Source organism: Anabrus simplex, chromosome 7 (assembly GCF_040414725.1).
Source record: "Anabrus simplex isolate iqAnaSimp1 chromosome 7, ASM4041472v1, whole genome shotgun sequence".
Taxonomy (NCBI): domain Eukaryota; kingdom Metazoa; phylum Arthropoda; class Insecta; order Orthoptera; family Tettigoniidae; genus Anabrus; species Anabrus simplex.
In genome coordinates this window covers 60,963,734-60,979,205 of record NC_090271.1, presented here as the reverse complement: position 1 = coordinate 60,979,205, position 15,472 = coordinate 60,963,734, and the positions used below count along the sequence as shown (strand labels likewise).

Here is a 15,472-nt window from a genome sequence, read left to right as displayed (position 1 = left end):
GTATGAGAGTTGTGATTATGTAGTTCTCTGTTCAATGAGGTAACAAGGATAAATGAAAATAACTCAGACGGACATTTCGTACGGTTTAAGTTAAAAGAAAAATTGCTTTGATTGATGATTATTGCATAATAAAACATATAATAATACTTCAAAGGGCTATGGAGATATACTGCAGGTAGATCATTTTTGTACTCTGAACTACTACTACTACTACTACTACTACTACTACTACTACTACTACTACTACTACTACTACTACTACTACTACTACTACTTTGGTCAGCAGTGTACCAAATATTAATACCTGGCATAATCAACATCATGTTCTTTTAAAAATTATATTTGTTCATGGCTTCGACCTCTGCAGATCTTTGGCACTACTTTCACCATATGATAGGAACCTGCGTGTAAGTGTAACAGCAGATGTGTAGTGTTGAATGTGAGGAAAGGAATGTTAAGGAGGACACAAACACCCAATCCTCAGGAATGTGAGGAAAGGAATGTTAAGGACGACACAAACACGCAATCCTCAGGAATGTGAGGAAAGGAATGTTAAGGACGACACAAACACCCAGTCCTCAGGCCAGGGATATTAATCATTTACAATTAAAAACCCCTGACCTAGACGGGAATCGAACCCGGCACCGCTGGGTGACAGGCGGACGCGTTGCTCCCTACACCGCAGGGCTGGACAATCAGCATGTTAATAAGTTTAATGGTATTTTATGGTACCTTGCCTGTTATTTTCACATACTATCATAGATATCAAAATGCTGCTTCAATGACAGTTTTCTGCGACCTGCATTTCCTTAAACTAATCTAAGATAGCAATGTACTTACTTGTTGCCCATGTCTATTTTGGAAGTGACTAGTTGTTTGATCTCCTTCAATTCATCAACTGGTAGAGTTCCAGAGAGAATTTTACTGCGAAGGCTGATCAGGTCATAAATCTGACGTTCAATATCTTTAAAATGATCATTGTGCGTCTGAAACACATATAGGATTAAAGAACTAATGAGCAAGATTAATGAGCCATAGACAAAAAATTACTCAGACAATGCACAAGAAAGGAATCATGCAATTCCTGAAATTTAGTGCCAATATTTTGTTCACATTATTTTTATGTAGGAATGGGTATGTATATCCCTGTTTTAAAGAAGTTTCTTTTCGCTCTCCTCATAATTGGAAAATGCCTAAGCTGGCAAAGTTCACAAAAGAATTAAATTATGATCTGATATTTAAGAGAGAAAAATGCAGTACTTACGGTTAAAAATGATATGCTAATAATAATAATAATAATAATAATAATAAATCGTATGGCCTCAGGTACCGTGTGCAGACATTTCAATTTGACACCATCTGGCTGTCTGCTCATCAATTTCCACGTTACGTTTTACTTTAGGCCCACTAGATGGCAGACCGAGCAAACTGAAACTCTCTTGGGCGTCTATGGCTGAGATTTTAATGAATTTTGTCGGGTACACATCAAATGTGTCACCAGAGATCTTTTACATGCCGACATCATACGAAATGGAATGTCGAATGGACTTTTTTCCGCCCTTCAAAAATCCGACCACCTCTGCCGGGTTTGAACCCGCTATCTTGGGATCCGGAGGCCGACACACTACCACTGATCCACAGAGGCAGCTAATGATATGCTTAACATAACCGATTTGGTTGAACCTACGGTATGCAATATTGAAATATTAAAACCGCAATTGAGTACTTTGAATTTTTCATACATGGACCATAACGGTTATGATTGTAACAACTTGCTAGATGTTGAGAAAAATTTAAACTTCTCAGCAGTGTGTGGCATGATAGCCAGTCAACACTTCACGTTCAATAACATGGAGTTAACTATAAGCTGGTAGTTATGAAATGGTTGCTTAGTTCCTAGCAAATATGCTACTGTAGCATTGTGCGTAGGCTTGTAGACTGTCTCTTTTGGATATCTATTGAGTAGTCTCCAAATACGATTCATTAAGTTCTTCATGCATGGTAGAAGTGTAAGGGATTGAATTAGGTGACTGCTTATATTTTTGAAAGATGACAACCTTATTTTGCAGCAGAAACCTCAATTAATATTAAAAGTATCCCATTGTCTAACAAGTAAAAGAAACATTCTGAAGATTATGTAGCAGCCTTGAAAACCTACACTTTTAAGTCATTGTTTCCATTAATTTGTCCAGCAAACTTACACACATAGGCTATACTATTTATTTGCACATCATGATTTAACAGAAAGTCTTTTCTTTACCAGTGAAGGAAAACTTACTATATACAAGTGCTTCCAGATGTGGCCCCATTCGCGCAATACAGTGGTAATCTCCTGCACGATCTGGGGCTGGTTTAATGTTATTGTCTCCATGGGCCTGAGGAATGAAAATAATTTAAATAATTTAATAAATTTAAATAATTTTAAAATGTAATAATTTCAATTTTTAAAAAATTCTCTGACAAATAGTTCTCTTATGACTCTTCAACATCTGCATGTGACACAGTACTAAAATTAATTATGTAATTAAATAATAAAAAGGGGACTGGATTAACATGTTATTACACATGGCCTCTAAAGCAGAAAGAAAAGAAAGATACAAAGTAAACATTGTCAACCAGTAAACTGAACAAATTCATACAATGAAATCAAAATCTGATTGACAATCGTATAGAATACTCGCTTTACATTCATTTAGTTAGGATACCTTTCCACGTTACATTTCTCTTTGAATCAGAAAATTACCTGGCAATACAGTATGTACACAAAAAGAATAACAGACATTTTTTTAAGAATATTATACTAAACATCCCCCTAGAGACGGAAGAGCTTATACTGTGGTGAATGTCCATCGAACGTCATTATTACAAACCCTTATACTGCCCATGCATTCCTTTTTCTTTGATAGCTCAAATTTTATTTCTCACATTATCATAACCTCAACGAATTCTCCCGACAAACCATGAAGTTCTTCTTTTTTCACATCTGCAAATAAGCAGCTCAGAATACCTCTTCCTGATCAACATATATACTGACGAATCAAAATCTCTACAGGGAGTGGGAGCAGACTTTTTCATTTCAAATACCATTACAATTGAACATTTACCGAATAATTTCTCAATATTTTCTGCTGAAATCTTCGCTATCAGACAAGCTCTACTATATGTTAAACTAGTTTTAATACTGATACTTGTAAGATCTCTCTTTAAAATATTTTCCTAAAATATTATTAATATAGTATGTGAAAAAACAAACACTACGTACTGAAACATATTCTGAACATCAAGTACATCATTACAACATACAAGATAACGATGGCAATACATATCTTAATGCATTGGTACAGCATGTGTTCAAAATGTGTACCCTCACACCTCGTGCATTGTTCATAATGGTCCTGTAGATAATAATGTTATTGGCTTTACGTCACACTAACTACTTTTATGGTTTTCAGAGACGCTGAGGTGCTGGAATTTAGTCCTGCAGGAGATCTTTTACATTGCCAGTAAATCTACCAACATGAGGCCGAAGTATTTGAGCCCCATCAAATACCACAGGACTGAGCCAGGATTGAACATTCCAAGTTGGATCAGAAGGTCAGCGCCCCAATCGTCTGGGCCACTCAGTCCGGCAGTCCAGTAGATTTACATGTTATAAACTTCATATTGGTCCGTGGTAAACTCAAATGACAAGTTAAAAAATTCCACCTTTCAACCACTTTAATGATGATGATTGTTGTTTAGAGGGGCCTAACATCTAGGTCATCGACCCCTCAACCACTTTAATAATCTCTGATTATTCTTACATTAAAAGAACATTAATCTATTTAGAAACGGTACATGTTTTGATTTTTTTCGAAAACATCTTCAACTGTGTTCATAGTTCAAGATTAAAATACACACAAAAAACAGGTTTCATACACACAATTAACAACACATTGTTAAGAATGTCTTGTCCTAATCATGGAAAAGGCTTAAAAAACTGTCTCTTTGAGTCTTGGAGCATGCAATATATCTTGTCCGTAACGGCACGTTACACGTGAAATCCACATGATCTTTTGTCTTAAAATTTATCTTAATAACCTTCAGAAGTATGAAAAAATACAACTATATACATATATTCAAGAAAAGAGTATTCAACAGGTCATTTCCAGTGAGTGGAAAGGGAAAATTTCTTCATTCGGGTGAAATGGACCAACTGTATTTGGTTTAAAAGAACAACTACATGTGCAGTTGTATACAAATCTTGAAAAAGGAGAGTATAACTAAGTATCCGAAAACAGCGAGACAAACTAATTGTTATATGAGGTGAACGGTTAAAGGTGCGTACACACTTGCGAGCATCTTGCAAGCTGAGCGGCTCATGAGCTGCTCATGGAAAACATTAAATGTCCGAGCAGCTCACGAGCACTTCTTGAGCCATTTGCTCGTCATTTGCTCTCAGAATTAGTCTGTAAATTCCATGCAAAGATGTTTGCTATTACCAGAAGAATTTCCGGGTCATCAAATGCAGTTGCCGTACTTTTTCGTAGGTGATAGGTGATTTGCACTCAGTGAAAATGTTATGAAGCCATACCCGGGAGATCATGCCTCTGGAACTCACAAGATTATCTTCAACTATTGATTGAGCAGAGCTTGACGAGTAGTGGAAAATAGCTTTGGTATATCAAGTTCAGTGTTTCGAGTTTTAAGAAAACGAATGCTTTTGGAGCCCCTAAAGCCGAAATCATTGTTATATCTGTAGTAGTTTTGCATAATTACCTGAGGATTAATTCCCTTAACTTATACACAACACCCGGTTCACTAGACCATGAAGCGGAGAGATTATTGACGGAACATGGAGACGCAATGAAGAGATGACTTCCATGAAACAGCTAGGAAATGTTCCTAGGAGATCTTCTGCTTATGTAAAAAAAATGAGAGATGAAATAGCTGACTCTTGCACGAAAGAAGGAGCCCTGCCAAGGCAAAATACGTACGCTTGAAAAAGATAAAGAAAAGGAAAAATACTCCCTGTGTTTTGTATGTCTTGGTTTATATCTTTCATTGAGGAACCAAAGCTTCATACACAAACCATAGGCTTTTGTAAATTTCCGTAACTCCTTTAAAAAAAAAAAAAAAATCATTCAAACTATGTATGATTGAATACGGTATTGTATAAGTACTACCTACTGAATTGCAACATGTGTTCACTTTTGATATTTATTGGTTATTACATCATTACTTGTTTACAACAATTGTTGCTTTAAAAAGATAATAGATGAATACATCAAGTACAAAAAGGAAGTTGAAGCTTCATTTTATTTAAACACGAGAACTTATCTTTTCCAGTAGTGCGATTGCTTTTCTCTTTGCTCCTTTTCCTCTGGTGTGATCCCAACAAAGAAATAATTTTCTTTTTACATTCATACGTGGGTCGTCCAATTGTTGTACCAATATCCCGCCATGCATTCTCTTTCACACTGTTTGTCAAGTGATTGCCATTTTTCGGGTCCCATAAAACAGAATGTGTCCGATAAGTGTCTATTAGCGTAAGCACATCTTCATCCGACCAGGCTGCCATGCTCGCGGGATGCTCACTTTGCCGTACACACTTGCGAGCGCGTTCCTTGGCCGTCCACACTGAGCGCGAGCATCCCTTTGTGCTCGCCTAGAAAACCAACTCCAGTCGGCTCGCAGTGAGCGGCTCACAACATGCTCGCTTTACGCTCAGTACCCCGTACACACTTGTGAGCATGGTAGTGTGAGCGGCTCATGAGTCGCTCGGCTCGCAAGATGCTCACAAATGTGTACACACCTTAAGATTACTCACTCTGTGTCACCTTCCACAGCTGACTCACACCTGATTACCTGCTGCACTCATAACTGCTACCAGAAAGTTTCTTTTCTCAAATAATTTAGCTACCTGTGTAATTGAAGGATTATTAAATATTAAAAAAACAGCAAAACCAGATTTTTTTACCCTTGTTGGAGGACAATTTTGAAACAAACAAGATATATCACATGCTCAAAGACTCAAAGACATGCAAATTTACAGAGGAGAACAAACCTAATCTTAACTATCTACAAGCAAGCCACAACTGAAGGATGGTAATACAACTGCATGTTCAGGCATATAAGTTTGAAAGTTGTCCTTACCCAGTTTTATCAATAACACAATCCTTGACATGAATGTAACATTTGGGAAATATGCCACGCAGACCCCTGTTCTTGGTCGAATAGCCAAAATACCAATCTCCATTCTCTTCAAGAAGGTGGACGGCTTCTCCCACAAGGAGTTTAATTCTGTATGGTGCATCTTCATGAAAGTTGTGAATTGCTGCAACATAACACATCATCATTAAGCACATGTAGTCCGCATACAGATAGTAAGTAATATTTGTATAGTGTACAGTAGTTTTATAAACGTATTCCAAATTATTCTAGCATCCATCACATTCTGTAAATACCATAACAATATTTACAATATTTAAAAGAAAGTTCATACAAATAATTGGTTTTTAAAAAAGCCAAGAAGAAATTCAGAGGAGACTAAATGAATAGATTATGCTTGTGAATCCATGAATGCTAGAAACTGTTCATGTTTATACAGAGTTATAACTGGAAAAGCACTGATACATTCACTGTGCTATAAATAACCAACATATAATTAGGTTAACTGAGCTAATTTTACCCAAAATTCTAAATTACTAATCTAGAAATTAAACTATTTCACTGCCCTCACTGCCCACACCACAATGTTTACTTGATTATATGGAGTGATTTTCTTAGATGGTGGAAAATTTTGAAGACTACAAAACCATCCTAATACAAATACTTTGCCTCCAGGTAGAAAATGAAATACATTGAATCTACATATTATGCATTCAGGACTCAGATAATTTGAGGCGAGATTTTTAATTTGCAAAAATGTGAGTCATCTGTCTTTTTCATCTTTTTTGGAAGAAAGCAAACATAAATTGGTAAAGATAAAAATTGGTTCATGAGGAGCCAGTATGGATTTAGAAATAAATTTTCTTGTGAGGCACAACTGGTGGGATTTCAGCAGGTCATATCAGATTAGTTGGATTCCGGAGACCAGTTGGATTGCAAAGGCATAGACCTTTCCAAAGCATTTGACAGAGTGGAACATAGAATATTGTTAAAGAAACTGGAGGAAGTAGGATCAAGGGTTATACAATGGATAAGAACATTTCTAAATTCAAGGGTTCAGAAACTCAAAATAGGAAACCATGTATCACAGGAAGAGAAAGTTCGGAAGGGAATTCCAAATCGGTCCATTACTTTTCTTAATATATGCAAACAATTTAGAGAACAATATAACATAAAAAATAAGATTGTATGCATATGACATAATTGTTTATAGGGAAATAAATAACATAGAGGATCGTACAGAATTACAAAAGGGACCTTGCAGTATCCAACAATGAGTTGAAGGGAATAATATGAAGGTTAATGGAGACAACTGAATATACTATGGAAAAGGTAACTGTCTCAAAAGATGGCAAGTGCAAATACTTAGGTGTGAGATTTGAAAGTAATTTGCACTGGAAGGGTCATGTTGGTGACACTGTTGGGAGAGTATGCAAATTGTTACATGTCATAATGTGGCAGAAGGATGCAACAAAGAATTAAAAGAGTAAAGTTACTTTAGTATGGTTCGTTCATTAATGGAATATGCAAACAGTGTTTGGGATCATCACCAGGGATACCTAATAAAATAGATGGTGTGCAGATGAAAGCAGCAAGATTTGTAACAGGGGATTTCAGGAGAAAAAGTAGTGTACCGGTATCAGAAATGTTAGAGAAACTTGGGTGGGAAGCTCTACGTAAGAGAAGGAAGAAAACTAGACTTATAGGATTATATAGAGCTTATACAGGAGAGGAAGCATGGGGGTATATCCATGAAAGGCTTCAGTTGGAAAATAATTATATTGGCAGGGCTGACCATAGTTATAAAATTAGGTGGAATTTTCACACAAGCAATTGGGGTAAATTTTTATTCCTTAAGGGCGTGAAGGAGTGGGACAGCTTAACAGGGGAAATATTTGATCATTTTCCAAAATCTGTATAGATATTCAAGAAAAGAATGAACAACAACTGAGAAAAGAAATGTTAGACGACATTCAACCTGTGCAGGTTATTGTATATAAAGAATGTTTGATAATAAATTAATTCCATCCCCTTGTTTATGAATATTGAACAGCTGAAGTAGGGGACTGTCTGTAAGGGTGAAGTATCGTGGGGACTTCGAGGGCCTTGGGACCGATAAGGTAACTGTGAAAGCCCTTCGGGAACTCTGAAATGCAGTGGCAAAAGGGGCTCTGATGCAGCAGGTTGTTATGCATGTCAGGTACCAAAATGGGTGAAAAAACAAACTGTAATGTAAATTTAAATATAGCAGTTTGATGTGATTCTACATACTGTATACGAGTTGATTATGTGTGTAAGTACAGAAGATATTATGAGTATGATTTTGTAAATAATATACATTTATTAAGGATGAGCTGTGTGTTTAATAAAAAGAATTGTTAGTGTAAATTACACAGTACTGCATTTTAGGAAATTTTCTTCTTTTTTTAAAAAATTTAGTGCTTGATAATAACAAACAACGTATTTTTGTGTATCATTTGCCAACGAGGAAGACACCTCATTCACAAATAAAGTGATTTTGATTTGATATTTCATCAAGTTTGATCAGCCAAAATAAACTGTAATTTCAGCAAATACTTTACCTTTAATTATTTTTTTAAATTAAGGGTTATGAATACAAAAATTCTGTTTTTTTTCATGCTACAAAATATGCAAAAAAAAAGTATGTTTTTAACACTACCTCCTGACATAATTTCATACTGCATTGAGAAGTCTCTAAATACCAACGTTTAAGGAGATGAAGATGATGATGATGATGATGATGATAATAATAATAATAATAATAATAATAATAATAATAATAATAATAATAATAATAATAATAATAAATAATAATTATAATAATAATATAATCATATTATCCAGTCACAAAGTATTTACTGGAGTAAACAACTTGAGGATAAAAAGGAAGTTGAAATTCGAATAGATATTATTATTATTATTATTATTATTATTATTATTATTATTACTGATATTGTTTTAAGGGGCTAACTTTGAGTTCATCAGCCTCCACTAAAAGACAACAATCTTTCACATAATGAATTATAGTCAAGGGTACAATGCTGAGCCAGTTGGGCAGCAACTGAGGTTTCATAAATGGAAATGTGATATTAGGTATACAGGAGTAAATAAGCTGCTGCTAATGAGGATGTCCTGATGCTTGGGAGGCTTGTAACAGGGGGAAGAGTGTGCTATCACTTCAACCTTCCAATTGCAGCACATTCCAACACCTGTCCATTTGCTTCATTGAACACTGATGCATTCTAACCTAATATCTATTTTATCCTCCACCCTTAGAAGAGATTACTAAATCCAGTCACAAAGTATTTATTGGAGTAAACAACTTGAGGATAAAAAGGAAGTTGAAATTTGAAAGGCAACAATCCCAACAGAAAGAGTAAATTTGTATACCTCATGAAAGTGTAGCCGTGTATCATAGTTACACGTCCACTATCTATGCTCATTGATGTAGGTTCAATGCCCCACACAATCATTTACCATTTGAGTGCATTTGAATTCTATGTCAGTAGATTAACATGTTAAAAGAAAAAAACCTATTCAGGAAAAATTTCTAGGACTTCGGTATCTCTTAGAATTTGTGACAGATGATGGGACATGAAAATGCTTATTATTATTATTATTATTATTATTATTATTATTATTATTATTATTATTATTATTATTATTATTAACAGAGATATTTTTAAAGCGGATCATACCGCAAACAGAAAAAATTCCACACCAAATGAGTGTTAAATCTAGATAACCAAATAGACTAACTATGAGGGTGTATCGCAAAGTTTTAACTATCACCCAGAAGTTATTACAGTATATTGATGATAATGTCAGTGTCATCACCAGTTCCTAAGAGCATGATATTGAGAAAGTCAGCTCATTGTGTCTTTTAGTTTTTCTTTGCAAATTGTGACTGAAGTGTAAGATGGAGAAGACTGAGGCGTGCAGCAAACTGATGATGAAAAGCTGGCATTTTATGAAAAAGACTGCGCATCTTATGACACTATTGTGAGGTGGAAACTGAATTTCCAAAGTGGTCACATGTCCCTCACAGATGAGCCAAGACCTGGAATACCATAACTGATGGATGATGCAGCCAAAGTGAAGAATCTTGAGAGGCAGATGAACAACCATCCAAATGATCGTGAACGACACTGGTCTCAGTTATAGTAGAGTGTGACAAGCTGCACATCTAAGGTGTCTGCATGTAGGGTTCCACGTTTTCTAACTTCTTTCCAGAAACAAACATGGCGTGACCTTTCAAGACAGATGTTGATGCAGTTGGAACAGGATAAAGAGCATAATTTTTGTCGTCTGGTAACTATGGATGAATGTTGGATCTATCAGTTTGATTCAGAGACAAAAACCATGAGCATGCATTGGAAGTATGCCAATTTCCCTCCTCCCAAAAAGGCAAAGGTGCAAAAATCAGCTGGGAAGGTCATGCTGGCAGTTTTTTGGGACTGTCATGGAGTCATCCTTACAGATTACCTTGCAAAGGGACAAACCATCATTACTGCATAATACAGCAGTAGATGCTCTGCTGCAGCATGCTCTCCAAAGGCATTAGTCTTCTAGCTTAAAATGCACCAGCTCATTCATCTCAAGTTGCAATCGACAAAGTAAGGATATTTGGTTTTGAGATCCTGCAGCATCCACTTTGTCCTCATGATCTCGCACCACATATTTTCTAGTTCCCAGAAATGAAAAATCCATTGTGGGGTTGCCAATTTGACAACACAGATGACATTTTTGAAGTGGAAGAGAGTTTTTACGAGCAATCTGCAGATTTCTAGAATAATGGTATTCAGAGGGTCAAGAAACACTGGGGAAAATGTGCCAGTCTGGATGGTACCTATGCAGAGGAGAGTTAACAACTACAAATCAAAACAAAATTTGAAAAATATAAGGAGATAATTAAAGCTTTACGATACCCCTTCGTATTATGTCCATGGGAGTTATTGAATAACGTGATATATATGTATACGAAAGAGGTGACTTAAGCATGCATGGATACAGTTCACATAAAAGAAACACACGGATCTAACATTTTTGGCAACACCTTTCATCAGTAGAGTACAAAATAAGAATTGTGTTGATCACTGTTAACAAGTAGACATTCTTGTGAGGTAAAAAAAAAGGGGCAGACAGACAGACAGACAGACAAAAGACAAACAGGAACAGCCATTTAATGTTAAGGCTGGATGCTTCCCTAGACTTCAGCATCAGCTGAGTCCAGCTGAGTCCACCTTTGAAATCTCTAATACCAAGGCAGAGAGAAGATGGACTAAAACAATGAAAGAATCATCAAGAATGGTCTGAAGGTGTCACATATGAGTGGTAGTGGTGATGATTATTGTTTTAAGAGGAGGTACAACTACACAACCATAAAATATATAGACTAATCAGAGAGAAAAAATTGAAGGGATCTGATACTTCAAAAAATGAAGGTATCAGCATACGAAACACAAGGGCCATGAAGGGTGTGAAAATGAAAGACTCCCTAGCCCTCGGAACCTAATGCCGTTGGGGTTGGAAAAGAAAAGGAGATGACCAAAGAATATTGGATGAGTAGCCTAGTACAAGTAAGTGGAAGCAATGCCAGGATTCAGCTAAAGGGCCCAGTGGTCGCCAACCCATGTTCCCAAGTTGAGAACCCCTGGAGCCCCTTTTCATCGCAAGACAGGCACGGGCTACTGTGGGTATTATTCTACCGTCCCCATCCACAGGGAGCGTTAGAATGGGGATAGGAAGATCCATTATTATGGACTTTGTAGTTTCTACTCTTGAATAAGAGTTGCGCACATGAATCTTAAAAGTGATACAATTCCCTTCTAAGTTGGCAAGGAGTCAAAATTTTGTTCCACAGGAATTTCTCAATTTGTTAAATTACATGGAGCTGACAGCAGATCCCTGGTTTATTCTATATATTCATGTTGTCTCATCCAGATATAGCTAAGTGCAATGATAATGCACTGAGCTAAAGGGCCATTTCATCAACAGCACAATGAGCCACATGAGGAGTTGGAGAAAATGGCTTCAGTGGTCATGGAACTCAACAATACTTCATACATCTTTTTGAACACTTCACAATCTTAAACATAGAGGCTTCAATTAAGTGCAGGAAGCTAAAATATAACTCAAAATGATGGTTGAATTGCAATACACTTTCTAAATACACGAACTGGGGTGTAACTCGTGGCAACTATAATTGTCTACATGAATGCGGGATCTACCAGATGAAAAGCAATATACAGATGGGAGTGGGGAGCATAAGGTGCTGTGGAATGTAGCCTATGAATAATGCTGAGTACGTTTACCACGGGCAGGAAATAAAGAGAGGAAACTGTCAGTCATGAAATCCTTGTGCTAATGTTTATTCTCAGAGAGTACAATAACCTTTATGGTAAACCCTCAGAGTAGTCCCCTGGATTGTCCACAACATGTTGCCAATGATGCGGGAGAAGTCGGACACCAGTTGCCTCACCACATGTGAATTTTGCAATTGCATGTTTGAGATCTTGCAGCATAAGCTTTATTCTCCTGATTTTGCATCACGACATTTTCTTGTTCTCAGAAATGAAAAATCCATTGCGGGGTCAACGATTTGACGAGACAGATGACCTGGTGTTGTCATGGAGAAGCATGACGTTGAGAAGATCTGGGCATTCATCCCTAATGACATGATGTAAGTATCCCTGCAGGAAGGTTCTGTAGTACGTTGCTGTTACCATTGTGCCATATGGAACAAAATCACACACAATCACATCTCTGACATCATAAGCCACAATGATCATCAGCTTCACGGGGAAAGAGTTTTGCCAGGACTTCTGCCTTTGTGATGATCCTGCATGTTGCCATTCTGCAGACTCCCGTTTGGCCCAAAATTCATCCACGGTCACAATTTTCTCCATTATTTGCCCGCCTTCCTGCCAGTAGCATACAAAGTGGTCAAAGAATATGGCATACAGTGTCCACTTTTCCATGTCAGTGAGTCTATGTGGCATCCACTCTAATGCAATTTTCTTCCCTAAAATTTTGTGGATGGTTCATTTTTCAATGTTTATTTCAGCTTATAACTCAAGTAAAGTCCATTTTTTGTCATGTACGTACGTGCACTGAGTATTTACATCTCTGCCATCACTGAAAGAACCAAACCTGATATAAACAAAGAACATTGTGTATCCGTACGTATCCATCCGCGGTCTGAACGCTGATTGGAGAATCACTGGCCTACCCCCCGAGCACATGGCAAGAACCATGTGGGTTGTCCTGGAACGGTCGTTACTTCGCTTGATTGCAGCGATTACATCCGAGTTAGCTCTACATAGACTGTTGCTGGATACCACTGATGTTAACATGAAGTTGACATGTAATTGTGATGCGGATTACGAGACAAATTATACTCACTGTCCGCAAGAAATAATCAACAATCAAATCGCAAGTGATATCTGGATATTTAGCGTATCAGAAAAGAAAGGTAGATTTGAATTTATGGGCGAAACGTAAATACATAATAATTCAATCACAATAGTGCACGTAAGTAAAATTTCACACATTTAATACTTGAATAAAATAAAATTCTAGAAGGGAACTTATAGCATAGAAAAAGCAATATTAAAACAATAAAAGAGTGCAGTACTTCACCTCATCAGAATCTTATAAAGGACGAACTCCTTCCAAGTCAGCGCTTCTTCGATTTCCCACGTGTTGTTACCAATCCTTGGTGCAGTCGTTCGCTGCGCGCGGAATTAATACTCCACTCCGAAACACCAGTGAACTCAGATGTCAACTTTGCAATATCCTTTAAAGCTAAAGCCGGGTATTTCACACAAAATTTATGAAACACATTCAACACAACTTGCCACTTTTCAAAGGTTTCCCTTTGCGATGCTTAACAAACTCAACTCGGTGATCCATATTGCACAAGAACAAGTAATGTCGCACTCACTCACTGTATCTGTTTGCTTCCCAAGTTCACAGCTTAAGAAATGGCGGGTCAGGCATGAGTGCATGCGTCCCTGGCGCTCTTCAATTTGAAATGCTTGTTTATATTAAATAACAATTAATATAAATAGTTTTTTGTGTATTTTTTCTGACTTAAATTATTTGAGGAATTATATTTCGGACATTTTACGTGTAGGATCGCATTAGCCATGATGTGGCTAACGGACTAGTTTCATGTCTCTGCGTAGGTGTGCCGCGGCAGCACTAAACAATAAACGTTAACCCAAGCACGTGCTCACGTTTACACTATGACTGGTTCTCTGGGTGAACTAGCCCTGAAGATGGTTTTCCGCGTCGTTTCCCCACTTTCACACCAGGCAAATGCTGGGACTGTACCTTAATTAAGGCGACTGTTACTTCCTTCCCTCTCCTATTCCATTTTTGCCATAATACCTATCTGCGTCAGTGCAACGTAAAGCAGATTGTACAAAAAAAAAATTGCTAACAAGACTGTTTGCATGTTGCTGCTTGTTTCACGTCCGTGCTGAAATGCTGCTCCTCATCTTGCAACGGTTCGGTACCTAAGGGCATTATTCCCCACAGCTTCGACAAGTTCTCTATGGCATTCTTTGCCATTGTGACCCCGACAAGTGGCGGCCAGTTTGACATATGCACACTGTTCTGACTCACTACTGCAGTCTCACTGCCCTGTGAACGGTAACTGTCCAATACATTGCCATCTCGTGCTGTATCCATGTACTATGAGTGTCATGCTTTCCAGGACATATGACCATTGCATGGTAGCAATGGGTACCAATGGGTTAATACAGTCAAGTCGGAGAACAGGCTTAGATCAATAAAGAACAATCGACAGTCTTCTAAAAGTTTAACCCAGCACTAAATAATGCTGTAGAGACACAAAACACATAAAGGAGAGGAGCATTTCAAGTCATTTAGATGAGAAAATGCAATTAATGGCAGTATATTAAAAATCTGGGTGATTTATAAGTAGAAATGAACTAATCCTAAAAAATTACCAATATGTTAAACTTTCAAAGTTTCAAAAGAGGAATAAGATGGTTTGTCAGAAGATAATTCATTAAAAAGGGAAGGAAGCAAACCAGGGAATCACAGATCTTACATAATTTTGCACACACATTAAATGAGCCAAGAATAAAACAACGACCAAAACATTTATTTCAGAAATTAACTTACTGGTATGCGACCTACAAAGGATGTTAAAATTTGCATTTCTGAAATTGGCAGGTTTGGCTACGTAAGACTGCGGTGCATGCTGGGTTCACTCGTCGAGGGGCCGTGCCTCTGATCTTCTTTCTTATTCTATTAGTAATTGCGTAAC

General features: G+C 37.1%; 1 protein-coding gene across 1 annotated transcript in view; it reads right to left on the bottom strand.

Annotated features, from left to right (window-relative positions):
- Positions 1–15,472, bottom strand: part of mbc (myoblast city) — a 413,292-nt gene that overhangs the window by 388,123 nt on the left and 9,697 nt on the right. The window contains exons 2-4 of the mRNA XM_068228569.1: positions 6,136–6,316; positions 2,279–2,375; positions 841–986 (exon numbers count right to left, since the gene is read on the bottom strand). Coding sequence (XP_068084670.1) covers positions 841–986; positions 2,279–2,375; positions 6,136–6,316 — 424 coding nt within the window. The remainder of the gene's footprint in view (positions 1–840; positions 987–2,278; positions 2,376–6,135; positions 6,317–15,472) is intronic.